The 27,837-nt window shown below is 38.4% G+C and overlaps 2 protein-coding genes and 1 long non-coding RNA gene across 17 annotated transcripts in view; 1 reads left to right on the top strand and 2 right to left on the bottom strand.

Moving 5' to 3' along the window:
• Nucleotides 1–1,360: 1,360 nt before the first annotated feature.
• Nucleotides 1,361–3,686, bottom strand: LOC125477030. Its single transcript, XR_007258272.1, has 3 exons — nt 2,940–3,686; nt 2,227–2,290; nt 1,361–1,620 (listed from the first exon to the last, which is right to left on the bottom strand). It is a non-coding gene; the product is annotated as an uncharacterized LOC125477030 (long non-coding RNA).
• A 2,462-nt stretch (nt 3,687–6,148) lies between these two features.
• Nucleotides 6,149–27,837, top strand: part of LOC103955296 (B3 domain-containing protein Os03g0619600-like) — a 29,760-nt gene continuing 8,071 nt past the window's right edge. The window contains exons 1-7 of one of the 2 annotated variants that reach the window (XM_048583888.1): nt 6,149–6,516; nt 6,892–7,333; nt 7,547–7,743; nt 7,823–8,105; nt 8,200–8,564; nt 8,721–8,994; nt 9,087–9,381. In XM_048583888.1, the coding sequence (XP_048439845.1) occupies nt 6,409–6,516; nt 6,892–7,333; nt 7,547–7,743; nt 7,823–8,105; nt 8,200–8,564; nt 8,721–8,994; nt 9,087–9,381 (1,964 nt within the window). In that variant the 5' untranslated portion in view covers nt 6,149–6,408. Of the gene's footprint in view, nt 6,517–6,891; nt 7,334–7,546; nt 7,744–7,822; nt 8,106–8,199; nt 8,565–8,720; nt 8,995–9,086; nt 9,382–26,694; nt 26,962–27,837 lie in introns of those variants that run through there. The other variant, XM_048583887.1, reaches the window with a different exon arrangement.
• On the bottom strand, nt 16,416–23,649 carry LOC125468194 (disease resistance protein RPV1-like). Of its 14 annotated transcripts, none has more exons than XM_048583874.1 (14): nt 23,101–23,649; nt 21,848–22,940; nt 21,406–21,693; nt 20,772–21,314; nt 19,968–20,417; nt 19,039–19,613; nt 18,589–18,929; nt 18,363–18,473; nt 18,120–18,280; nt 17,232–17,607; nt 17,054–17,113; nt 16,872–16,945; nt 16,681–16,776; nt 16,417–16,593 (listed from the first exon to the last, which is right to left on the bottom strand). In XM_048583874.1, the coding sequence occupies exons 1-7, from the start codon at nt 23,583–23,585 to the stop codon at nt 18,905–18,907; spliced, it is 3,459 nt and encodes a 1,152-aa protein (XP_048439831.1). In that variant the 5' UTR covers nt 23,586–23,649; the 3' UTR covers nt 16,417–16,593; nt 16,681–16,776; nt 16,872–16,945; nt 17,054–17,113; nt 17,232–17,607; nt 18,120–18,280; nt 18,363–18,473; nt 18,589–18,904. The 14 variants fall into 14 exon arrangements, with proteins under 14 accessions (XP_048439835.1, XP_048439838.1, XP_048439831.1 ...); XM_048583877.1 differs by having other exon boundaries at nt 16,417–16,776; nt 18,589–18,640; nt 18,760–18,929; XM_048583884.1 differs by having other exon boundaries at nt 16,417–16,776; nt 19,968–20,108; nt 20,322–20,417.

Genomic DNA, 27,837 nt, shown 5'->3' with positions numbered 1-27,837 from the left:
TAATGATGATGATGGTTGGGTACTTACAGAAAAAAAAAAAAAGAAAAAAAAAAGGGCATTTTTTTAGTTTTTGGGGTATATTTTTTGAATTTTTTTACCTTTAGAATAATCTTGATGGATGCCCCAAATTGTGCCACTTGGCAGCTGCATAAAATTTTGCAACTTTTTTTACTGTTGGAAATCCAACGGCACAAGTTGGAGGAAAAATGAGTCATTTGGCTCTGGGCTATGCATGTGGGTGGACCCCACTCTGTCATATCCTGTAGCCAGCAAGTGTAAGCCTATACATAAGTTGCAAGGACAATTGAAAGAGCACAAGCCCTTGGTCCAATTGCCCTCCATTTTTTGCACCAGTGGACCACCTTTTTGCAGCCAAAGGCAATTCAACCCAATTGCATTGTCACTTGGGCAACCAATGGACTTGCTCTTAAGAGGGCAAAGGCAAGGGCTAAGCAAGGACAAGGGCACGTAAATTGCCCTTTCAAAAGTGATTACCTTTGTGTAAGTCCACTTGTTGAGTTAAAGGCAAGGACAAGGACGATTCATATTTACAAATGTTTTTTTTTAATTTTAAAGCATAATTAAGTTATTTAATAACTAGCGTACGTGTTAGATTTTTGATATGGTAGTGAAGAAGATGGATAGGTGTCTATAGAAAAATATATAATATATAATATTTTTGTATTTTTAAATACATTTATTTTTGAATTTTCATTAATTTCTCTAATTTTTTAAAACCTTTATTCAAAAATTTGAACAAGATTAATTTTGGCTGTTGAATCTTAAGGCCGTTTCAAATCCAACTGCCCATAAAATGCCACGTGTATAGCTATTGGGGAGCTGAGTTACTTTGACAGCTTAGGGGCCCAGTCAGCCCATTATCTCCCATCACGCATAAAAAAAAAAAAAGAAAAAAAAAATTGAATGTGGCTGACACCATGTTGACGTCAGCCTTGTCCACTAGCACAAGGCCGAGCTTAAGCTACTCGGGCTTTTGGACAGGCATGTGTTGGCCCACCAATTGCCCTTTACCAAATGGACTGCTGGAAGCGGTTTTTTTTGGAAGACAAGGGCACTAAAGCTGTTTACAAATTTTATAACTATAAGATCGTGAAAAAAATATGATAGGCGAGTGCAGTGGCGAAGCCACGTGAGGGTGAGGAGTGGCGGCCACCACTCCCCTCGCCAGAAAACACGACTAGAGCACTGGTTCAGCTCCTCCCCTCGCCAAAAAACCCAACTGGTTCTGACACGCCTCGATCCCAATGTCTAGGGGACATCGGGATAGCCACGTGCTGGCCAACACCCGAGGGTGACGCAAGCCATTTAATGAATGCATATGCTAAGAACATGTAAAACATGCATATAAATTTCGCGCATTATTACGCAATGTAATATTCAAATATAAGTCTTACAAAATACAATAATAATTTCAACTGCCAACAATGAATATAATAATAATGCATGACATGTTCAGAGTATACAACTAATCTAGAGAACAAGCGGAAGGTAAAATAGAGAAGGGCTGTCATTACAATAGATGTCAAGCAAAGAAGATGACACAATATCACTGGTAGGGGAATGCCTCGTAGCGTGTATCGTAAGCCTCGTTCCTATGTCCTAAGGGGCCGCAAAACAAACATGAGTGGACCAAGTTGATGTATATATAATACTGAAACAGTTATCAACATACTAACCTCTAAAGTTTTATGAAAACTTGATAGCATAATATGTAATAGGTTTTTCCGAACACCCTAGCATGCCATAAAACCTTTCATGAAACATATATCATATAGTGTGCTAACTAGCAGTATCATATATAAGTATCTTCCAGCCGAAGCCATCTACCAACGCACGACCGAAGCCAATATAAGTATCATATACGCACAGAACAGTGCCCTACACACGCCCGGCCGAAGCCAACATAAGTATCATTGCCCGTAGGAAGAACATTGACTACTAGATACACACAAAACCATTGAATATAATCTTTCCAAACATAGGTACATATATCTCAAAATCATCTTCATATCATATAGTCATCCATCATATATACTACAAAGAACATAAGTTTTGATAAAATATGGTATTCCAAAATATTCTTAGTAAAACATGATAATTATAAAGTGTAAATCTAATTTACTCATAAAACGTAACCATTACATCATGCTTTTTATGTATGCATTTCTACTATTAAAACATGCATTTTAGAAGGGGTCCACTCACAGATACTTTGTCATCGAAGAGCCATACGAAATAGAAAGGACGAAATTGCCACTAATAATTGCACCTAAGCACATAAAGGGTCCAATTAATAAAATTATACTCAAACGATTGAATTTCGGAAACTAACGTGATAAATGGATTCAAGACGTCGAAAAACATAAGGGGGGACCTCGGGTACCCTCAAGCGTCACCGCACGCGCTTTCACGCATTGCCGCAAGGTTGGCGGCTTTAGCGGCCACACGCCACCAACGGTGGCGCATGTACTCCACGCGTCGCCCATAAGCAGACTCACACGCGGCTAGGCTTCTGGGTTGGACCAAGTTTGGGCTTGGGCCTAAAGGGTTTCTAGGCCTGGGTTACTTGGGCCGAAGGCCCAATCTTGCACGGCCCAAAGGCCTGAGTCTGTAGGGTTTTGGGTTTTGGTTCTATCGAGCCTCGAGCTTAGAGGCCCAACCCAAAGCAAAGGGTTTTGTGGTTTAAGCGGGCCAAGGCTCGAGTTGGTAAAGCCCAGAGAGCCAGGGTTAAATGGGTTTAAAGGCTTTGGTTTTGGGCCTTCGAAGGGTTTGAACTTAATGGGTTAGTTTTAGCCGACCCGTTTCTTGCTGGGGGAGAAGGCAGGAGCCTCCCAAGCTCCGGTCGACGCTAAAACACCACCCTAGTCTACGATTTAAGTACCAACACAAATGTAGAGATAAGAAGGAAAGATTAGTACCTATCTCAAGTCGTGAAGTGGTCGGAGGTGGCCGGAATCTTGCTCGATAGTCACGAGTTCGCAAGACCTGGGTTGGGTGTCCTCTGGGTGTCCCGACACTTCACGGAGAAGGAAGAGAGAAAGAAGGTCCTGGGTTTGAAGGTTGGTGTCTGTGGGGGGTGTGGGTTCGAAGGTTTATGTGTGTGTGAGAGAGAAAGTCCTGGGTTTGAAGGTTGGTGTTTGTGGGGGGTGTGGGTTCGAAGGTTTATGTGTGGGTTGATCAGGAATGGGAGATGGAAAGTGAGTTGAAGGAGATCCGAGAATGAAAGAGAGTGTATGAGCTGAGAGAGGGAGAGAGAGAGAGAGAGGGTGAAAGTCTGCCACATGGCAGATAGAGAGAGGAGAGAAATTTAGAGGAATTATGAAAATGGGATCTGGATTGGGTAGAAATTCTGGGGTACAAATGTAACTTCATAAATGTTAAATAAAGTGTGAAATTACATTTAGTTTTGGGGGTGGGGTTTAACAAGTTTGACCCACTGCTGATGTCCATGATTTGGTTTTGCTGCTGCGCAGCAAAGCTATTTTGTTTTGTTTTGTTTTTTATTTTTTTTAAACATCCAGACTGTCGGAATCTGGGATGCGTTTGGTTCTGATTGTGTGATGCGGCGCTGCGCTGCTGGTTTGGTTCTGTCTTTACAGAATCTGCGTTTCAATTTTTTCTTAAAATACCCAAACCAAATGATGTCGGTAGGACTTGGGGTTTGAAAAAAATAAATAAAACAGTGCGGTTTGTGGGAAAGTGTGGTGCTAATTAGAGACTGAGGTGGGCTGTAGGACTAGCGTCTCTAAATTTTGTGTCTCCTCAATGTCTCTTTTCTAATTGCTTGACACGCGTCTTTCAACTTAACACTGTTAACTTTATTATTTCTTTCATTAAAAGGAGAATTTCCAAAAATCCTCTAGGCACACACACCGCAACCCCACCGGAAAACATCTCTTTCCTCCAGTCTCACGACCGGAAAAACATCCTACTCCTCCAGTTTCACGGTTGGGAAAACATCCTCCCCCTCCAGTCTCTCTGGGCACACGAATCGACTCAATTTTAACCATCGTTCGTAGATCTGTCGGGGAAACATCCAGTCGAATCCTCCGACTGTGAGCATCTGGCCTGATTAGAAACCAGACTATCCACCCCACAACAGCGGCTAGCTAGGCCACCACCAAGTCCCTCATTAGAATCCAACATCCTCCTCCTCCAGTCTCTCTCACTGTCATTATAATGCAAAATCCCAGCCAAAACATCCTCCTCCTTTGATGGTTAAATCCATATGAAATCATGGGAGAGAAAGAGAGAGATATGAGATTTGGTCGACGTCTATGAATATACGGAGTTGTTGTCGGCGAGGTGGGCTGGTTATGGGTTTGGGTGATTCGATGGCTATCGGTAGAACTGAAGAATTTGGCGTTTACTTTACCTTGGTATTTCTGGGTTTTCGGTTTTAATTTCCGATACAAAATAATCAAAATAATGAAGTTAACAGTGTTAACTTTTAGTAAGTTGGAAGACACGTGTTAAGTAATTAGAAAAGAGACACTAAAGAGACACAAAATTTAAAGACACCAGACCTGCGGCCATTGAGGTGTGGGATTGTGGGGACCACCTGATGAAATTCAAGCACCCCACAATTTGTATTTTGAATGAAGATAATCAATTTTTTATTCTGATTTCATCTAAAAAGAAAACTATAAGAAAACAAATACAAAAAAGTTAACGTAAAATCAAATAGAAATTTACAAGACATCATTTTTATTTAAACCAGGAGAAAATATGAAATTTTATATTTCATTTGTAAATTTTCTATGCTAAGTGGCAAGGGTTTTCAATGAAAATTGACCATCCTATAAAATATGGGTGGAAGACTTGAGTGTTAGAGAAGGAGTCTTGTCAAAATCAACTGTAATTTCTAAGGATATAAATTAATATTGTAACTTGATTTTGATTGTATCTATATAGGATGAGATTCTTAATTGTACACCAAGCATAAACGTTGTATAAATATAAGCTTTTGTGTTACGAATCATTCATAATATATTTTCTATATTAGGGGTTAGAGTGTCAATTGAAAGTGAAATTTTTTTTTGTAAAGAAATTCAGTGGAAGATAACAATGCATTACAAGATGGTTGCAGTGTCATGCCTAAAGATATATAATTAATGGCTAATCATTGTGATTTTTTTAACATGGGTACTATACCATGTTTGATCTTCAAGACCTCGGACTTATGGTGACCTCGAACTTTTTACATAGGTACTACCACGTTTTCATGACATGAAACTTCGTTGATAATAATTGAAATTTTTTTGTATTGATAGATTATGAACGAAATTAATATTGTCTACTATTTAAAAGGATTTGGTTGTCTATATTTTTTTTTTAAACCTTTTACACTTTTAAATTTCGTGACACACCCCGACTGAAATCAAGGCGTGCTAACAAAACCATGAGGGCGTGGTCGGGGCCCAAAGTAGGCAATATCGTGCTACGGTAGAGTCGAGTCTGGAATATGATGAAGGCCCGGACTAGGGATGTGACATTTCGCCCCTCCTCCCAACAATTCCTAGTTTCGCCACTGGGCGAGTATGTATAGCCGCACTCCTTCTAAAGGGTTGCTACTATTAGCACTCTAGCCCATCATATTCTGCACTACTTCCTATACAAATTTTCTCTTGTGTTTTTATAAATTTAAAGTGCAAATACTTTTTGGAGTGTCAAAAATAGCTCGAAGTTTGTTGCTTTATCCCATAAAAAAACCTACAAAAAAGTGGAGGCGGAACAGTATAATTACCCACTATTTCTAGCTCCTGAATTTAGCAGCTTGGTTAACATTCATAAGTATATTCACCAAAGGTGTCTATCTTGCAGAGTTTAGATTGGCACGCTCTATCTTGCAAGACCAAAATGTGTTAATATGGAGAGCAACTTGCTTCAACATCACATGAAGTCTCGATCCAATAATATATTGTCAAGTAGAAAAAAACTTAAATTTGGTATGACATTATTGAACTATGATGCTCGGTAGCGGTAATTCTGTTCCCAATTAATATTTCTCGTTAATAATGAATGGGGGATTTGGATATGGTAAGACGTTATTGTACTTGGACGCCTCGGTAATCATGTTCCCAATTAATATTTCTCATTAATATGAAGGATTTGGATTTGGTAGTTAGAGTCAGAGTATACATGTACAGACACATTGATGCATTCATGAACCGCTGCACTACGATGACTTCAAGAACAAGCATTAAGTTGTGAACTGAATTAATAACGATTGAGTTGGTGGACTGAGCATTTAATTCTTCAAGCACTTAATTAGTTTGCCAGTCTACCTTCTTCTTGCTAGTCCATAAACTGGAGCTGGGCTGAGTGAACTGCTGACAACTCTAAGGCTTTGAAGCAGATCTTCAAGCTTTTTATAAGCTTCAAAAAATGGCTTCTTTTCACCGGAAAATTCATGACTTCTCTTCAAAAACACATCTTAAAGCTCCCCATTTTCTAGTAGTTATTCCGAAGTCTATTTGTACACAGACCAAACTTGTGAGTATCTCTCTCTCTCTCTCTCTCTCTCTAACCGTAGTCTGTACCTGCTTACATTTATGCATGTACTCGTATTTAATGTCCGTGCTCGATTTTGGAGATTAGTTTGAAACAAAAAACGAAATGGTTATCAAACGTTCCTTGCTTTTTTTAGTTCTCAAAATTTAGCTTTTAAGTTGTTAGTTTTTGGTTTTCTGAAAGCTGAAAATGAAATGATTATCAAATGGCACCGAAGTATTTAACCCCTCTCACAATGAAGAGTCTGACTTAATGGGATTTGATGCAGTTAATGTACCCATACATTTCATAGCCACAAAGATCAGATAATAGTTTTCACTATACGAACAATTTGGTGACAAGTTCTGTGTTGTGCAGAGGATTCCAAACAATTTTTTTAGGAAATATGGAGATGATCTTTCGAATCCAGTATTTCTTAAGCTTCCAACTGGTTCAGAGTGGAAAATAGAACTCAGAATATGGGAGGGTGAGGTCTGGTTCGGCGAGGGTTGGCCAAAGTTCTCGAAGTTTTACTCTCTAGACTGCTGTCATTCGTTAGTTTTCGGATATGAAGGGAATTCAACATTCCGCGTTCGTGTATTTGACAAGGATTTCACAGAGATCAACTATCCATTGACAATGCCCGAGATGGAAGAAACTGATGAAGATGATGATTCCCACAATAGTTCTTGGGATGATGATGACGACTCTGATTGTGTTGAAGTCTTGGACAACATCATGTCCCGCTCAAGAAAAGCAAGGGACAAATCTCCATTGTCATGTCCTCGGCCTCATAAGAAGCTCAGAACAAGTTCAACTGGTAAAACCAGAAACCAAAAAAAAAAAAAAAAAAAAAAAAATTACTCTGATTACATTAGGAAACGATGTTTGAGAAGTCAATAAAATCTAAATCAGAAATAAAAATTGAACATTAATACGCAACGTATGTTTCGCTTCGAATTTTTACCTTATTGTGCTTTCTGCCATTCTGTTATAACTTGTAATATCCTACTGTGTTCTTTGACATGCAAAGCTGAGTTTGCATACAAAAGACACGGTGAAGGCACGTCCAGCACTCCAAAACGAGCTCAAACAGTTCTTGGGAGTATGCATGCGTCGAATGCAAGAGGAAAAGCTGCTGTAGCTCTTCGGAGAGCTACAGCTTTCAAATCTGACAACCCTTATTTCATAGTTCCCATGAAGCGCACTTATATCAATGGACATTCTGCGGTAAGTTCCCTATAGACAACCATCCTGGACCGTCAAATTTGTTTTCTTATCGTCTTTTCCTTCAATTGATTATTTTCAGTGGCTGCCTTCAAAATTGTGTATCCACATGAGACGTCTTGGTAAGCATTCTGGTGCCGTTACCCTTCGGGCTTTTGATGGGAGAACTTGGTATGTTGAAATGAAATGTGAAAAGGCAACCAGACCAAAACTCAGATTGCAGTATGGTTGGACTGAATTTGTAAGAGGCAATAATTTGGAAGTCGGTGATGTGTGCGTACTTGTGTTGATCGATGACACTAAACTTGTGTTTGAAGTTGTCATTTTTCGCACCACAGAAACTGCACATACATTCTCACCTCCAGGTACGTTGTCTTTTAATTTCTGAACTGATTAATTGATGGAAGTGCCATAGTGATTAACTATCCATAACGTTCATCTTTCGTGATGTGCCTGCAGATGTTGACGGGGAACAAACAATGTCCCAAATGGAAGAAACTGATGAAGATGATGATTCCATTGAAATCTTGGACGATTTTCCAACATGCTCGAAAACAAAGACGAAATCACCAATAGCACCACAGCCTCACAAGAAAAACAGAACATGTTCAATTAGCACAGCAGAAAACCACAGAAAGAAATTTGGTGGCTCGTCTTTGACTAAAAAAATAATGAACCGAAGAACTCTTCAAGTTCTTAGGAAGATGAACCCAGTTACGGCACATGGTACAAATAGAGCCCTTCAGAGAGCAAGGGCTTTCGAATCTGAATACCCTTCTTGCACAGTTGTTATGAGTCCCTCGTATATCCATGCACATTATGTGGTAAGCTTTTTATAGAGAGAGATAATGTACAAGTTCTGCTAATTTTATCTCTATATATGTGTGCATGTGTGTGTGTTAGTTTTGAAACTGAAAATTAAGCTCGAGCAAATTACAACGAAAATCCACTCCAAATTACCTGATTCTCTTTCTTTTCAGTATTTGGGAGCCAAGTTTACCAAGGAACACTTTCTTAAGCGGAATTATCATCAAATCATCCTTCGTGTATCGGATGGAAGAACTTGGCCTGTCAAATTAAGCAAACGTCAGAAAAACATGGTTCGACTCCAGAATGGTTGGATTACATTTGTGCAAGACAATCATTTGGAAATTGGTGATGTGTGTGTATTTGCGTTGATTAACAACATCAAAGGTTTAATGGATGTTGTTATTTTCCGCACTATAGAAGCTGCACGTTGCAACTTGTCACAAGGTAAGTTGTCTATTAATTTCTGAACTGAAGTTGATGGAATTTCCATAGAGATTAACCATCTGTCACCTTAATCTTTTGCGGTGTGCTTGCAGAAGTTGATGGGGAAAAAACAATGTCCCAAATGGAAGAAACTGATGAAGATGATGATTGTGTTGAAATCTTGGACGATTCTCCACCATGCCTGAAAACAAAGAAAAAATCCCCAATTGCAACACAGCCTCACAAGAAAAACAGAGCAGGTTCCATTAGCACTTCAGAAAACCACATGAAGAAATTTGGTGGCTCGTCTTGGACTAAAGAATTAGTAAAACGAAGACCTGATCAGGTTCCTAGGATGATGAATCCACTTACGGTAAGCGGAACAAATAGAGCTCTTCAGAGAGCAAGGCCTGCAAATTTAATGATGTCCATGTCCTCCACTTGTTATTTTGATCACCCTTATAAAGGGCATCATCCTAAGAACCCCTTTTGTTGTTATGAATTTCAACTTCAACTTGAACCCTACATTTTGGATGCCATAGTTACGAGATATGTTGTCTTTGTGCTTAACCTTAGCTTAGGTGGAACGGGTTCAGTGTCACCTTGGACTTGCGAGCCACTTATATAAGGCAATGTAACGAGTCTTGCACATGAACTTGAGTGACCACAGGCATCATGATGGTAGTAAACTTGTTTCATGATAGTCCCTATCCAACAATCAATATTCCGTACACTATAATTTTCATCTTGTCTTACTTGAGTGTGTACCATTCTGGTTAGTTATTACTTGTTCGTGGTAAGGAATTGACACATTCTTCTGCATAATGGATTACTCTTAGTTACCGTCCATGAAAAAGAAAGAACCTCTAACAGAATGACATAACAGGAGAGACATGAAATGCTTTTTTTCCCCCCTCAAAGTGATCGAACTCAGTAGCATACATGGAAAAACATCTCAAGTTCAAGTGAATGGTCGGTAGATGGGAAAATATGTATCAACCCAGCGCATCTCCACATCACCTGAAAATATCAAAATAATCAACTTAGAGGTTGCGAAACAACTGTGTCTATGATAAATAACCAAAAAACAACAACTAAGGGAACAATTGAAGGATTTTCGAAGCAAATAATACTCAACATACTAATAGCTACTTTTTGGATAAAGCACTCAAATGGCAATACCCATATCGCAGGTACGTCTGATACTGAGCACGACGGTTCAAGATATTAGTCACAGTTAATTTATCAAATAAGTGGCGTGTTAGGGAGACGTAGCACGGACTCCAAGTGAGTGACTTTAATATATGTGATATGGTGATTACCCATGAAATCCTCATGTTAGTATAAATTGTGGATATGACATGGATTTATAAATGTGTTTTTCTACTAAATATTATTGCTTTCATATTTTTCCATCGATCTATATTTTCATGAAATGTGATTTGACTTGCATATTTGAAATGTTTGTGAACTTGAGGGTTAGTAGAGGACCGATAACCCGTTGACATGGGGAATTGTTGCAACGAAAGTGTCATGTCTTATTTCATTGAGCCGTTTGAAACTATTTCCTTGGATTATGCTCGGTTTCGTTGAGTGGTCCAGAATCGGGTTTAGCTGGGTTTCCATTAAGTGGTCTGGTTCCCTGCTTTGTATTGATTTTGTTGAGTGGTTCGAGATCCATCCATATGTTTTCGTTTGGATTATGTTGAGTGGTTTAGAATCTCTCGTACTTCGTGATTCTGTTGAGTGGTCTGGAATCTTATCCTATTCGGATTTCGTTGAATGGTTAGGAATCTCTCATACTTCGTGATTTTGTTGAGTGGTCCGAAATCGTATCCGTTCGGTTCCGTTGATTGATCCGGAACCCAAAGTACTTTGGATTTCGTTGAGTAGCCCGAAATCACATCCCTTGGCTTCATTGGTTCTTTGAAACGAGTATTGAATGTGAAAGTTTAGGAGATGTAGGCTTCGGGCGAAGTGTGTCGCTCTGGCCCTAGTTTTCAGTGCATTTATGAATCAGAAATTCGAGGACCTTTGATTTAGAAAGGCCAATGAATGTTTGTGTGACTTCTTCAGAATTTTCAGTAATTTGACTATGATTTATAAAGTATGCTTTATTTATTGATGTTTGTAAGATGTGGTCGATGAAAATATTTTATGATTACCACATACATCGGATTATTATCGCTCACACAAACTTCTCAGCTTATTCGAGTTGTTACCTTGCCCAGTGCACCATTCCCACGATGTAGGGGCGATTGTGCAGGTGATAAAGCTTAGTTGATACGAGGAGTTCTTGGGTTAGCAGTTAGAGTTCAAAGTTTGGAGTGCTCCCTATTTCTTACCTTATATTTCCTTTGGACTTTCTTGTTGGAACCTAAGTTATTGTAAATGTTGTTAATTTTAGTCTCAGTATTTCACTTATTTTCCTTGCACCTCCTATAGTAGACCATATGTCTGGATCGGAGCGTGACAACAAATGACTTGTAAGTCCTTAGGCCAATTTCACCATGCATTAATGTATGAAAGTCGATCGCACGAGAGCAACCATTCATAGCAGCACTCTTCTAGGTAACCTATACTAACTCAAGTAAGTAAAAATCGGAACTGGGAGATAGAGATATCGGATATTGAAAAGTGATTAAATTGCCATCTTAACAATCAATTTAAACTATGTACACCTACATGTATCACATTCGTTCTTAGAAATGAAGCTGCTGATGAGATAATCGATTCCTTATTTATGGCAATTATTACTTAAACTTCTCATGCATACCAGCTTTCAATACTCAACAACATATGGAAATAAGGCCCGATCCAGTAATCTGGAGAGAAGAGGATCCCTGAACCCTTAAAACTCACAAACATCTTTTGGCAAGATAAAATGAGTCAAATTGCCAAAGCACAAAAGAAAAAAAATAATGTATTGGGACAATTATTTAAAAACAAATTCAAAACCTTTTGTACAATGCAAGATGGTCTGGGGTTATTGAATTGGCTTTGTTGTGGCCCAATGTCACCTGGAAAAAAAACCGTCAATGAGAAGTATCCAATTTACTATGCTCAATCATGTGGATGAACACCGTACTGCTATAATGATGAAAATTATTTGTCAAATTGTTTACCATTTTATCAGAAAATCTTGATATACTAAAAAAAAAAAAAAAAACTTGTATGGAATGACAATCCTTTAAAATCAATGACCATATTCAATACAGAAAAATTTCAGTAAATAATTGAATGTAAAACAATAGACAAAACCATTTTAACATAATAGATGTAACTTGTAGACATGTTGCCGCCTAATAACATACTATTAGATTCGATTGAATACCATTTTCTCGGGATCTAGAGCCCGGTGACGATTCCCTCCTCATTTTGCATCTTGTTGATTGAGATTGTAACCCTAGAAACCAAAATCAAACAAACATATATAGAAACATATATTAGAACTTACACGAATCGGAAAGGATTTTGAAGATTCGGAATGTTATGAAGAGAGGAAAACACGATGAAACAGATATGAGAATTTACTGCGCTGCTCCAATAGCTGTAGCTGCTCTGTTTGTATCTGTTGTTGCTTCCTTGCCTTCATTCCACGACAACATGGCGAAAACGTGTTCAGAAAAATAAAAATGCCCAAACAACAAGTTTCTTTTTTCCTGAAAAGATATTTCTAAAATAACAAAATCCAAATACAACACAATGAAGGAACCTCAATGGAAGCTGCAGCAGCCTCCGAATGCTTCTCAGTTGCCCTTGCAATGAAAGTGTCTCAACGACAGACCATTTAAAGAGGAATCCTGCAACGACAGACCATTCAAATCTAAGGTTTACTCTCCAGAAAATTATTCAAAACATATACTGTAAAATATTCGCAACAAAATCTTAAAAAAAAAAAAAACATAACATACTATCAAATCATGTCATCTCGGTGAACGAAATATATGAAATGAAAAAAAAGTACATTCTCATATCACAAAAACAGTCTTTCATCATCAAAGAAATTTTTTTTTTTTTTAGTACATCAAGTTTTTTTCATCCCAGTCATACCTAAAGTGTTAATTTTGGGATAATTTCATACATCCGTTAGTCAAACTGTTAATTTTCCCGTTAAGTGATGATGTGGCTCTCATGTGGACAATGATTGGGCGCCATGTGTCATTAAAAATATTAAAATAATTAATTAAATAAAAGTTAAAAATAAAAAAACCCATCCCTTCTCCCCCCCTGGGCGCCAAAAACCCAGAAGAAGAAGAAGAAGAAGAAGGAGGAGGAAGAACAAAAAAAAGAGAAAAAGAAAAACCGAAGAAGGAAGAAGAAGAAGAGGAAAAAAAAAAAACCGAATCTACAACCTAGAAGAAGAAGAAGAAGGAGCAGGAAGAAGTCTTCTCCCCCCCCCCCCCCCCCGTCCCCAACCCAGAAGAAGAAGAAGAAGAAGAAGAAGAAGAAAAAAAAATCGAATCTGCAACCCAGAAGAAGAAGAAGAATTAAAAAAAAAAAAAATAGTAGCCCTAACCCAATTCGTCCTCCCCCCTATGACCGTAAACAGAAGCCCAGACCATGAACTCCATATTTTTGGGATTTTAGTGTGGGTGAATTTCGAAAATACTTTGAGATGGGAAGTTTGAGTTTGAGATGATTTTTGAACTGGTTTTGTGGTAAATCTCCATTAATCTGGAAATGACGAACTGGTTTTTTTCTTTTCCTTCTTCTTCTTCTGGGTTCTTGTTCTTCTTGTTCTTCTGGGTTGGGGGCACGGGGGGAGAAGGGTTGGGTGTGCGGGGAGGGTGGGTATAGGTTGCAGAGTAGAGAAGGGAGGGTGGTGGTGCAGGTGCAGAAGAGAGAAGGGAGGGAATGAGTGGGGTTGCAGAAAAGGGAAGGGAGGGAGCGGGTGCGGGGAAGGCAAAGAGGTGGGTGATGGGAGGTTGGGCACAGGTGGGAATTGGGGAAGATGAAGGTTTTTTATTTTATTTTATTTTATTTATACATATATTTTTTATTATTATATTTATTTATTTATTTTATAAATAATTTATTCTTAATTTCCACGACAATGACACATGACGCCTAGTCATTGTTCACATGGGCGCCACATCACAGTTAACGGGAGACTTAACAGTTTGACTAACGGATGTATGAGACTGTCCCAAAATTTACACTTTAGGTATGATTCTGGGATGAAAAAAACTTCATGTACTAAATGTTGAAAACCACGAAACATGAGGGTAGTAAACAATCTTTTACCCTTTTTTTTTTGAAAAAAAAAACATGAAATGATTGCAAAACCTTATACAAATTAGATCTTTCTACAATCACATCAATGCCTAAGGTTTTTTTTTTTTTTTTCTTTTTTGAAGAACTGGAAATATCATAGAACAAGGGCCAAAGCCAAACGAACAAAGAAGCCCACAGAAAGCAAGCTACAAAGAAAGCATCAAACAACAAGCAGAAGAGAAGGGTACAAAAGCATACGACGCTGCACCTAGTGCAAAGGTGTCGCCCCTCCATTACCAAAACAAAAATTAAGGGGGACAGGGTAACCCATCTTTGTTTAGAATATGGACTAGCGAAGATGGAGGGTGATTAACCCAAGTTATACCGTACATCTCCGGACTACTCAACGCCAACCGATGCGCCGCTATATTGGCCGATCTTGGAACCCAAGACCAGCGACAGTCTTGAAAGGAATCCCTCAGCCGCCAAGCTTTTGTAAGGATGGGGAAAGCCTCCCAGCTGCCCGAAGAAGAAACATTTACTAAGTTATAGATATTCTCCTTCGAGTCGGACTCAACAATTATCCTGTCCAACCCCAACGAAATAGCCAAATCACAACCAAGCAAAATCGCAGTAGCTTCCACTGCCGCAACATTTGGCGCATTAATCTGCAATCTTTTAGCAGCCACAAAACTTCCCTCATGATTCCTAACCACAACTCCAGCATAGCCAGCCACATTTAGAACCCGCAACCCAACTCGCATCGACATTCAATTTCATGAAAGAAGGGCCTGGAGGGGACCAACAAGCTGAAGGGACAATGCCTAAGGTTTTGCAACCAAAGCTACAGAGCATACGTTTAGGACTTCATAAAACCACACCCAGTCAATGTCATTCCATTATATCGCGCAGCCTTTTAAAACTTTGCCTTTGTCCATGTTCGTATTCTCATTCACCGCATAATTGTTATACATACAGACATACTTATAATATATACATTACACACACACACAAAGATATTATTTATTACATCCTAATTTTTCTTTACTTTCATTTTTGTTCCGTTCCTTTCATTGTATAAACTTAATTATACTAATTCTTTATAATTTTAGCAAGATTCTAAAAAACGCAAGGCGTCAATCACTTTCACTGCACGCATACACAAAATTCAATTTTTCATTCTAAAAATGAAACGAAAGCACATTTATCAATCAATGTAATTCACAAGTAAATAAAAAAAAATGGAATAGATTTGCGATTTCTACGATGATAAAGATTCCACCTGTCCCTCGTAACATGTGTGAGTACTCAGCCAAGAGGTAAATAAGGTTAATTTTGTGAACATACTGTTCAACATTAGAAAAAGCAGGGAATAACAGAAAAAGCGAAGGGCATTTTCTTGAAAACACTGTTAATGAACAGTGTTTTCACTTCAGTTTTACTATAGAGTAATTTGCATTTCATTTAGTCACATAAACATATTTGATTTTATTATTTTAATGCTATTCTTAAAACAGCAATAGACGACCCGCCAATAATAAAAAAATAAAAAACTTTTGGTCAACCGAATTATTTTTTTGGGCCAATAACCCATATTTAAATATTATAATTATAGTCACAAAAAGTTTGTACAACTGTTTAATTTAGAAAAACTAATTATATTTGGACAAAGAAAGAATATATAGTAAAATTATTTTAATTATCTTTAGAAAAAAAGAAAAATCTGAATGGAAAATTTTCTTTCAACATGACTTTTTTTCTCTGGTAGGGTCTGCGAAGAAAAACCCTAGAGAAAACCCACAGCCACAGCCACAAAACCCCTATCATCGGTTTGATTTTTCATATTTTTTTTTTAGTACAACGGTATATTTTACACTAAGAGGAGGAGAAATTCGGCTAAACCACACAAAGGACAACCTAATGTGGCATCAAATTCGTCATCCATGAAATTCGAACCTAAGCCCTCTTACTTGTAAGTAAAGGTCAATGGCGAGTTCCTTGTGGTCACTAAGTCCAGTCATTTCTTGGTTTTCAATACATCAAGACTCCATTTCCATGTTCATCCCTCATTCCCACTTTCTCTAAAATTTTCTGTTCTCTTAACTTTATTTCTACATTGATTTGAAGGACTTCATTGTGATCCATGCGTGTGCTTTTGGCCAACTTCGTCTGATGACGACTTCTAAGCGACTCTTATTTGCATAGCAGCAAACAATGAGCACGAAAAGACAAGGACAGATGGGCACCAGAGACAGAAACACGTGTAATTAGTAAGAATGAAAAAATAAAAATAAAATGCCACAACACCTGAATGTTTTCCTTATAATGTGGGCAGACAGTATAAACTGGAGCCTCTTGACCTTCAAAAGTATATTCTTTTGCACCGGTTGTAGCATCCCACACCTAAATTTATGAAGGAAATCAGCAAGGAACAGAAAACGCTCTTCCAATGGCAATGAGACAAGCAAACATGTTAGGCAACTAATGAACCTTGATGGTCTTGTCATCCCCACAGGTAATCACACAAAGCTGCCCATTGGGATGGGAGAATGCCAGATCATTTACTCCACCAACATGTGCATCAATCTACGACAGTAATTTCAGAGTCACCATTAATACAGAAAACTAAGAGACAACCAAAAAAAGGTGTAAAAATTTGAAACAGCATCTTCTGTATATACCTCTAGGTGCTCTCGTACGTCATCACCCCTATGATAAGACTATATTTGAACAATGTGCCTCGAGTAAGCAATACCTATAATTGTATTGTAAATGATACAATAATTAGGATCTAATTCAATCCTCAAAAATTTATGAAGCCATATCACATTTGCCACAGTTACCTAAGTATGCTCAAGCTTACCAAATAAAGCACCATCAGGGCTCCGAATCACATGGTTAACAGACACACCAGGATCCTTAACTACAGCAGCCAGTTTCACAAAGACAAATTTACTTTTCAGTCAACCAACTCATACATCCACAAAGAAACAGTGCACACAATTTTTAAGTCACATGAACAAGTATAGAAAGGGAAAGACCTGCAGGAGCATTGAGCATGAACTAAGATCCCATACTTTGAAGTTCCTTACAACTAGTCGCTCCCTAGATCCAAGTTCCCGCAGGCCTACGTCCCCCACATTGGTACCAAATGAAGCATCACAGAGAACAATCAACAGTCAATTATGAATAGTCTCTTTGCAGTTTCCCTCATCGAGAAACTGCAAGATCAGGAACACAAGCTCCATACTCAGAGACAACATCTTGACCGCCCCCTGTTTGATTCCAAGAAGCGGGTTGTTTGCAGGTGATGGTACCCGCGCACAGTTCGGTTGTCCACATGGGTGATCCACATAAAGCGTTTTTATTAATGGATTTGGACTTGGGCTTTTACAAAGCCCGTGCTGCCAATTTAAGCTTCGATTTACAGGAGGAGAATTAGTTCTTTCTCAGCAGAACCAGAAAGGCCATAATTTGCACAAATAATAGTTCCTGGTGTGTGGAAACTTCTGACACTGGTCACGAACCAAAATAAAATAATAGTTTCTGGTGTGTGGAAACTGCTGGAATCAAGCAGTGATGTACAACTGTCACCAGGCCCCTGTGCTATGTAGCAAAGAACCATATACTAAATTAAGATTCAGGCACATGATTTAGGCATTGCAACAATATTAATGACTTCTTTTTGTTTCCACAGAATTCAAGCCATAACCACCTTTTTATAGCTACATAGACAAAGTACGTAAACGATGAACTCATTAGCTAGTGCTATCAACTTGATGAAATTGTCATTTGAGTGCAACGGAAGACAAAAGCACTCATTCCATGTGGAAAAATTAAAGCAAGACCAGTATTTGCAACATCCATAAGTTACGATGAAGTGCACATCTAATCTTATATAACTGAATTCGTGGTTTCAGAGTAATTACCCTTGGTTAATGAGAGTCCATAGCCTCGAACGCTTTAGGTTTGGGAACTGCAATTTATCACAGAATAAGGGATTCGGGTCAATCAGTTTCTTAAGTTCAACCGACATGATTGCCCTGGCAGACTTTGAATCTCCACACTTGGATAGTTGTTCATTCTCCCCCTATAATGCAAGAGACCATTTTTTAGTACATTTGCTACAACTGTTTTCTACAGAGACTATTCATATAATGGAATTCTCATACCTAAAGTTCTCCAATGTTGAGAGCTGAGCGATTTCCTCCAAAAGTTCATCGAATGCGGCAAAAAAATTTAAATCCTTTACTAGAATATCCACAGCTTGGGACCGATCAGGCCTATAAAGTTCAGTCACATTACACGTAATTCAACCATATAATTCCTCAAGATCGGCCATGCAATCCAACCGACGTAAGGCATCAATGAATTGAAATTGAACCACTGTAAGCTTACTTGTCCAATGCCTCGAGGTACTTCTGCTTCCTTATCTCGAAAAAGATAAGGCCTATAAAGTTCACACAGTCACATTACACGTAATTCAACCATATAATTCCTCAAGACCGGCCATGCAATCCAACCCATGAAAGTTATCAATGAATTGAAATTGAACCACTGTAAGCTTACTTGTCCAATGCCTCGAGATACTTCTGCTTCCTTATCTCGAAAAAGATTTTCATGGAATAGCTGTTATCTTCCATTTTAGTGAACCCGGAGAGGTACTTCTCAACTTCATCCCAATTGCCATTATGCACCTCATCCTCAAAATATTTCATATTAAAGAAAACCCCAGATTCCTGCTCTAATATACATCACAAAAGCAATTAATGACGCAGTATATCGGTACATAATTAGCAATTGTGCCAACAAAAACGCATTAATTAAAAATACAGAAATCAGCCCTACCTGGTGAGATTTAAAATAGAAGCAGGCAGCTCCTTAATTGCAGTGCCATCCAAATAAAGCTCAGATAGATTATTCATAACCTCTGAAATTTCTGGAAACTTCTCAAGCTTTGAGCATCCAGAAACATAAAGGTATTTAAGAGATTTCATGTGAGAAATGCTGCTTGGAAGACTCTCAAGTTCTCTGCAATCATTCAGACTCAAAGTAACAAGACTGGTGAGATTTAAAATAGAGGCAGGCAACTCCTTAATTGCAGTGCCATCCAAATAAAGCTTAAATAGCTTTTTCATAACCTCTGAAATTTCTGGAAACTTCTCAAGCTTTGAGCATCCAGAAACATAAAGGTATTCAAGAGATTTCATGTGAGAAATGCTGCTTGGAAGACTCTCAAGTTCTCTGCAATCATTCAGACTCAAAGTAACAAGACTGGTGAGATTTAAAATAGAAGCAGGCAGCTCCTTAATTGCAGTGCCATCCAAATAAAGCTTAGATAGCTTCTTCATAACCTCTGAAATTTCTGGAAACTTCTCAAGCTTTGGGCATCCAGAAACATTAAGGTATTCAAGAGATTTCATGTGAGAAATGCTGCTTGGAAGACTCTCAAGTTCTCTGCAATTATTCAGACTCAAAGTAACAAGACTGGTGAGATTTAAAATAGAGGCAGGCAGCTCCTTAATTGCAGTGTCATCCAAATAAAGCTTAGATAGCTTCTTCATAACCTCTGAAATTTCAGGAAACTTCTCAAGCTTTGGGCATCCAGAAACATTAAGGTATTTAAGAGATTTCATGTGAGAAATGCTGCTTGGAAGACTCTCAAGTTCTCTGCAATTATTCAGACTCAAAGTAACAAGACTGGTGAGATTTAAAATAGAGGCAGGCAGCTCCTTAATTGCAGTGCCATCCAAATAAAGCTCAGATAGAGATTTCATGTGAGAAATGCTGCTTGGAAGACTCTCAAGTTCTCTGCAATTAGTCAGACTCAAAGTAACAAGACTGGTGAGATTTAAAATAGAGGCAGGCAGCTCCTTAATTGCAGTGCCATCCAAATAAAGCTCAGATAGAGATTTCATGTGAGAAATGCTGCTTGGAAGACTCTCAAGTTCTCTGCAATTAGTCAGACTCAAAGTAACAAGACTGGTGAGATTTAAAATAGAGGCAGGCAGCTCCTTAATTGCAGTGCCACCCAAATAAAGGTTAGATAGCTTCTTCATAGCCTCTGAAATTTCTGGAAACTTCTCAAGCTTTGAGCATCCAGAAACATAAAGGTATTTAAGAGATTTCATGTGAGAAATGCTGCTTGGAAGACTCTCAAGTTCTCTGCAATTATTCAGACTCAAAGTAACAAGACTGGTGAGATTTAAAATAGAGGCAGGCAGCTCCTTAATTGCAGTGTCATCCAAATAAAGCTCAGATAGAGATTTCATGTGAGAAATGCTGCTTGGAAGACTCTCAAGTTCTCTGCAATTAGTCAGACTCAAAGTAACAAGACTGGTGAGATTTAAAATAGAGGCAGACAGCTCCTTAATTGCAGTGCCATCCAAATAAAGCTCAGATAGCTTCTTCATAACCTCTGAAATTTCTGGAAACTTCTCAAGCTTTGAGCATCGAGAAACATAAAGGTATTCAAGAGATTTCATGTGAGAAATGCTGCTTGGAAGACTCTCAAGTTCTCTGCAACCATTCAGATTCAAAGTAACAAGACTGGTGAGATTTAAAATAGAAGCAGGCAGCTCCTTAATTGCAGTGTCATCCAAACAAAGCTCAGACAGCTTCTTCATAACCTCTGAAATTTCTGGAAACTTTTCAAGCTTTGAGCATTCAGAAACATGAAGGCTTTTAAGAGATTTCATGTGAGAAATACTGCTCGGAAGACTCTTAAATTGTTTGCAACCTTTTAGATTCAAGGTAACAAGCCTCGTAAGATTACTTATTGACGAGGGCAGTTCTTTAATTTCAGTATAATCTAAATAAAGCTCTGATAGATCCGGCATAACATCTGAAACTTCGGGAAACTTATCAAGGTTTTTGCACCATGAAAGTTCAAGGGTTCGAAGAGATTTCATACCAATCTTGCTTGGAAAAATCTTAAGATTTCTGCAATATTTCAAATCCAAAAGAACCAGGTTTTTGAGAGATGAAATGGATGGGTGAACCTCAAATAAACTTGTACAACTTCGAAAAACTACTTTCTCAAGATTTTTCGCCTCCGTGAAGTCAGGAGTTTTCTTCAGGTGAGGAGAACTTGTTAAGTTGATAATTTTCAAATTTTCCAAGGGCTGGTATAACACATCGAGGAAAGCAAGTTATATGGTAAGGCATCTAAGAATTAAACCATTTAAAAGAAACATATGCAAGTGAAGTTTTTACCTTGGCTCCTTCCCAAAGATGTTCAACGAGACTATTTTGCATGTCAAGCTCAACAAGATTCTTCGCAATAAAATTGGACGGTAAAGACTTTAGCGGGAAACACTTCCATATGAGACTTCTTAACTCATGCAGAACAAACTTTAAATTCTCACATGAATATCCATTGTAGCCGTGGATTTTGAGCAATCTTAATTTCGTCATTTTAACAAAAGCTTCGGAACTGAAGTATACCACTTCTGGTTTTGAGAATGAAAGGTCAAGGATTATGCTTTCAACAGCTTCCGTAGCCTGGATAACAAATAGTTCAAATTATGTGACTCTAGATATCTTATTTAACATTATAAAGTTAATGCATGTTTCTATGAATTGTATTTTGATCAAAGTTAAAGTTGTTTACTCTAAAGATTTACATATGAAAAAGAAGGTCATGAACATATCGCACCGTATTTTGAGTTAGCACGTGATGAACATCTTCATAATTCCACAACCTACTGCGTTTCCCAGGCTCTTTAATAGATTCTTGGCGGACGATTTCACGACCCATTTCCTCTAGTAAATCATGCATCTCCAGTGTTTCCCGTGAGACAGTTATAAGAGCTCGATCAATTAGAACTCTCAGCCCTGTATGGGGATAAAAGCCACAACTGTCCAGAACCTTTGTTGCGTTGTCTTTTTCCGCTCCTTTAAAGAAACATGCAATATCCAGAAATATGTCCTTCTCAGAATCATCTAGTCCATCGAAGCTTGTTCTTAACACATCATGAATTCCCCTTTGCGGGATTTTCTTTAATTTCTCTAGCACCTCCTCCCACTCCTGCACAGATTTGTTATAAAGAAATGCCCCCAAGACTTTGAGTGCTAAAGGGAGACCTTGAGCATATCGTACAGCACGGCTTGAGAGAGGGTCATAGTCTCTTTTGGGTTGCTTTGTTCTAAAGGCATACTGGCTAAAGAGTTCCAAAGCTCCATCACCACTTAGAACCTTGGGGCTGTAGATCGCATCAGCTCGACTTAGTACTAGCTTATCTCTAGTGGTGATAATGATTCTACTCCCACCACCAAATGAATGTTGCTTTCCAAGTAAGGTTTCAATTTGAAATACGTCGTCAACATCATCAAGAACAATCAAAACCTTTTTCATCTGTAGCCTTTCCAAAATCATTCTGTAACCTCGATCCAATGTGCCTAAACTCTGCACCTTTTCATTCAAGATTCTAGATAGAAGTTTTTCCTGCATATGTACGGCACCACAAGCGGAGAACTCTTCCTTGACATTGTCAAGAAAGCAACAAGCTTCAAATTGACAAGCAATTTTCTCATAAACAGCTCTAGCTATGGTTGTTTTGCCTATACCACCCATACCCCATATTCCAACAACACAAACGTCGTCCATTTCAGGAGCAGGATGTAATAGCAAGTCCATTTCATGCATGTGGGAATCCATTTCAACCAAGTCATCGTCTTTACTTGATGAGATGCGGATCAATTTCTGAAAAATATCTTCTACAATTTTCTCAATGAGCTTGGCATCATCCCTGTGGAATAAGAAAAACATTATTGTAAGAGTAAGATCAAGAACAAGTGCAAACCGTATACATAGTCATACATTTGCTAGGAAAACATGACAAAGAATTAAAACTAAACGTTAAAATAAAAAAAATCCCAAATTATGAAACTACTATAGCTAAAAATTACTCGCAATTTTTCGAATCCCAGCCGGTTAAATTGGTGGCTCGAGTAAGAGCGGACCTCCACCTCCGCACCTCTTCCATGTCGGCGTTAGAATGGCCTTCATGCTCGGCAAAAGATTCCGCAAAGCTGCTCTCTGCTTTGCGGACATGAGAAGGATCCACTTCGTAAAAAACGGGCACCACCATCTGGTTCTTTCTATCCATACAATCCAGTATTTGGACGAGCTCCTTCAAGCACCATGTGGAAGAAGCATATTTTTGAGAAAAAACTACGATTGAAACGCGCGAATCTTGGATCGCCGTCAGTAGCTGCGAAAGGTCGTTGCCCTTTCGCAGCCCTTCGGCATCAATGAAGGTGTTGATTGCTTTCTGATTCAGGGCTTTGTAGAGGTGGCTGACGAAGCACCTGCGAGTGTCTTCCCCTCTGAAATTGAGGAACACGTCGTATTTCCAAGGAGAGCCAGAGGAAGAAGATGCAGCGGCAGCCATTAATCGATGGAGTATCTAAGAGTAATGTATGAACTGAAACACTCAATTGATCTTCACACTGATCTTCACACAGATCTTCACATTGAGCTACAAAGGAAGTAATGAGTCAATGACGACCACATCACGCGTTTCTAGCTGTTGAAGTCAATGACGACCAGATCACGCGTTTCTATTTTCTAGGTGCATGTCTTTATCACCTTTTAGAAAAATGAAGAAACTAATGAAAAGCAAAAGCAAGGGACCATCAGGTAGGAAAGAATCCAAGGACTAGTCCTTCAAGTTTTTGAGAATATAGGTTATTGAAATTTAATTCGACTTACTTGGAAAGGTTTATTTTAACAATTATAATAAATTTAACCGTTCCACCAAATTTTAATGATTCAGATTCTTCGACTTGGTAGATTAAAATGAAAGAATCTGAAAATGATCCAACAAAGGAAAAATATAAAAATTATAAAGTATCAGAAATTGGTGGACAAAGATTTGCTCCACATGGGCGAGTGGATGCAACGCGCAAAAGAAAACAACAACAAGTGGGTCCCAAGTCCTAACAGTACAACTGGGGCACACATCACAAGGAGTAATGTCCCGGGATGCTTTTCAAGAGTCTAAATAAATCTCATGATGTTGGAGCTCTTCAATTATCTTTGGTGGGACCAGTGCCCATGTGACACACCGTGAGGCAGTGCAAACCAGGCCATTTGGGAACCGACTTCTTCAATCCTTTGGGCTTGAATACAATTGGGCCTAAATGGAATTAGTTGTGTTTGAAGAGGAGACTAACGCAATAAATTTCACAGGCATACATACTTGAGAGTTAACATGGTTATTTCTTGGCAAATACCATACTGACCATATTGTAAGAAGTTCAATACTTTTGTCATTGTCATTAGGCAGCAACATGCCTACAGTTACATCTATTATGATATCTTAAGGAAACTATTATTAGCACTCTAAGAATCTTATTTTACACTCCCTACAAGTCTATTCTTCTTTCCAATTATAAAAAGTTTGGAGTGCAAAATAAAACTCTTAAAAAGCCTATAACAATTCCCTATCTTAATACTGAGTGGCCCTAATGAACCTATATTGGTGTTTTATATTCTTGGAAGCATACAACAAATTCTTTGCATAAAATGGAAATATTATACTTCTTCTTTCTTATATTGATATAAGTAGTATTGTCATATGGAAGACAATGAAACCAACGGATTTATGTTCTATGCAAAATATGAGATGTACATACCATGCCACAGATAATGTATCTTCTAATTTCTTGTGTAAATCGAGCTGATATGATATTTAGTGTGAGAAATGAAGTGAATTTAAATCAGTTTCGAATAGAAGAGAAGCATGCTATAAGAAAGCATTCATTTGTAGATTGTATTGTGTCATCAATATTATACTCATAGTTTCAACTGCTCAGCTTAGTGCATGGGTAAAGACACAAAAAAAAGGAAAATAGAAAAGTAGAAGACATAATATTTGAGCATGTAACAGGAATAGTAAGTTTTTGAAAAAATTGCTAGACCGAGAAATTAAATCGTTAAACATTACACTCTGACCCAATATAAAGATATAGTTTGTTTACAAATCAAAATGAAGCGGTATCAAAGGAAAATGTTTAAGATGTTGAAAATACAAAACTGGACTACGCAACCATATCTTTTTTCCATAACTAAACGAAAAATTTATAATGATACAAACCCCGATCCTGGGTCACCTGGCTCCTCCCATCCTCAACTCTGTATGTCAAAGGCTGAGTAGCCATGTATGCAAAAGTTGTGAAATGATCACCATCTGAAGATTGAGAATAACCCGCATTCACATTGCTCAAAATTTTATAGAAAATAGGATAAATTAACATATTTAAAGTATGTATTAGGATGCAAACGTTTTTAAGATAAATTAAGCAGAAAGGAAAGCAGGTAGGACTTGGGGTTTGAAAAAAATAAATGCGGTTTGTGGGAAAGTGCGGTGCTAATTAGAGACTGAGGTGGGCTGCAGGACTGGTGTCTCTAAATTTTGTGTCTCCTCGATGTCTCTTTTCTAATTGCTTGACACGTGTCTTTCAACTTAACACTGTTAACTTTATTATTTCTTTCATTAAAAGGAGAATTTCCAAAAATCAATCTAGGCACACCCACCACAACCCCGCCGGAAAACATCTCTTTCCTCCAGTCTCACGACCGGAAAAACATCATGCTCTTCCAGTTTCACGATTGGGAAAACATCCTCCCCCTCCAGTCTCTCTGGGCACACGAATCGACTCAATTTCAACCATCGTTCGCAGATCTGTTGGGGAAACATCCAGTCGAATCTTCCGACTGTGAGCATCTGGCCTGATTAGAAACCAGACTATCCACCCCACAACAGCGGCTAGCTAGGCCACCACCAAGTCCCTCATTAGAATCCAACATCCTCTTCCTCCAGTCTTTCTCACTATCATTATAATGCAAAATCCCAGCCAAAACATCCTCCTCCTTTGATGGTTAAATCCATATGAAATCATGGGAGAGAAAGAGAGAGATAGGAGATTTGGTCGACGTCTATGAATATACGGAGTTGTTGTCGACGAGGTGGGCTGGTTATGGGTTTGGGTGATTTGATGGCTATCGGTAGAACTGAAGAATTTGGCGTTTACTCTACCTTGGTATTTCTGGGTTTTTGGTTTTAATTTCCGATACAAAATAATCAAAATAATGGAATTAACAGTATTAACCTTTTAGTAAGTTGGAAGACACGTGTCAAGTAATTAGAAAAGAGACACTAAAGATGTGATATCCCGTCCCTAAAATTATTATTTTATTTTATTTTATTCTTGGCGTATTTCGAAGATTTGATTGGAACTAGTTCTTTATTTCTCCAAATTTGAGAAAAACGAAGTGAGGGTTACTTTAGTCATTTCCAATTTTCTCGACCTTTTCGGTCAACTCTTGAATTGGTTAGGTAGAGTTCGATTCCATGACCGCGTAGGTGTAAACAGATCTTATTTCCGAATCCGAACGGAGAAGATAGAGTCGTTTAAAGTTGGTGGCATTTTGGTAATATTACCAAAATGCTATAAATGGGAGGAAAACCTCCAGAAAAGGGGGAGGGTTTTCAGAAAATGGAAAATGGGTGCTGCCTAACCCGTTTTAGGGGGAATTTGACCCATAAACCCACCAAACTTGACCCGCTTGTATCTTTCTCATTCGAGCTCCGTTTTGGATGATCTTGGTGTCCATGGAAAGCTCTTGACGAGCCTTACATCTCTGTGATGTTAGATTTTCCCATTTCTTTTCCATCTTTGCAGTTCGAGGTCGCAAAGTCCACGACTTTTCCGGCGGTTTTATCATTTTTCCGGCGATTCCGGCAACGATTTCCTTCGAGTGAGGTATGAAACTTCATCTGCTCTTCATAATCTTCAAGTGGGTATGCTTAGTTTGTGCTTTCTTATTCATTTTAGAGTTGGGTGTTTAGAACCCTAGAAATCCGGTTTTCTCCGATGAAATTGGATGGTTTCCGGTTAGAATTTATCGTCGGCCTAGTTGTGAAAAGTGTTTCCCTTGTTGAGCTCTAGCTACCACGTAAATTTGAGCTCATCTAGTTAATGTTGAAATTCGGGGTTTGTAAACCCTCCATCTTGACTTCCACCGCGTGTGGCGGTGCGTGGGATCGTTCACGAGTGTTGTCTAGGTTTCAAATACCTTCTAGTGACCATGTGAACCTATGTCTAGCTTGGTTTCCAAAGATTCAATTGTTTGGTGTGGTGATCAATTTGGACCGCCACTTGTTTGTGTGATTGACGAAAATTCGACCATTGGATCAAAATGAAACTTTAGTATGTTATCCTCGAAGCATAATGTGGACTTTGGGAAGTTATGGATCATAAATCGGATTTGCGGATTGTTGTGGACCCCATCGTTGACCGAGAATTGATTTATGGTCAACATGTCTCGGAATGTTCTAAATAATAAAATTAGTACTATGGGAGACTTAAGTGAAGTCTAGTGAGCCTACATTGGTTAGAGAGTGACTTGAACATATGTAATATGGTTATTACCTTGATTTCTTATATTGGTATCATCTGTGAATTTGACTTGGTCTTATAATGTGATTCTATTGAAATGTGATTATATATATATTTATATATATTTAGCCATAAACCTATGTTTATCAAACATGATTTGGCTTGTGTACTGATGATGATCGTGATATGTGAATTGACGTGCATATTCGAAAGGTGGTTGATTTACGTAGATGGTATGAT

This window comes from the organism of the source record quoted next, unplaced genomic scaffold (assembly GCF_019419815.1).
Source record: "Pyrus x bretschneideri cultivar Hongxiangsu unplaced genomic scaffold, Pyrus_bretschneideri_v1 Contig20, whole genome shotgun sequence".
Lineage (NCBI taxonomy): Eukaryota > Viridiplantae > Streptophyta > Magnoliopsida > Rosales > Rosaceae > Pyrus > Pyrus x bretschneideri.
Note: the sequence above shows the minus strand (reverse complement) of the source record. Positions and strands in the feature narration are given on the sequence as shown.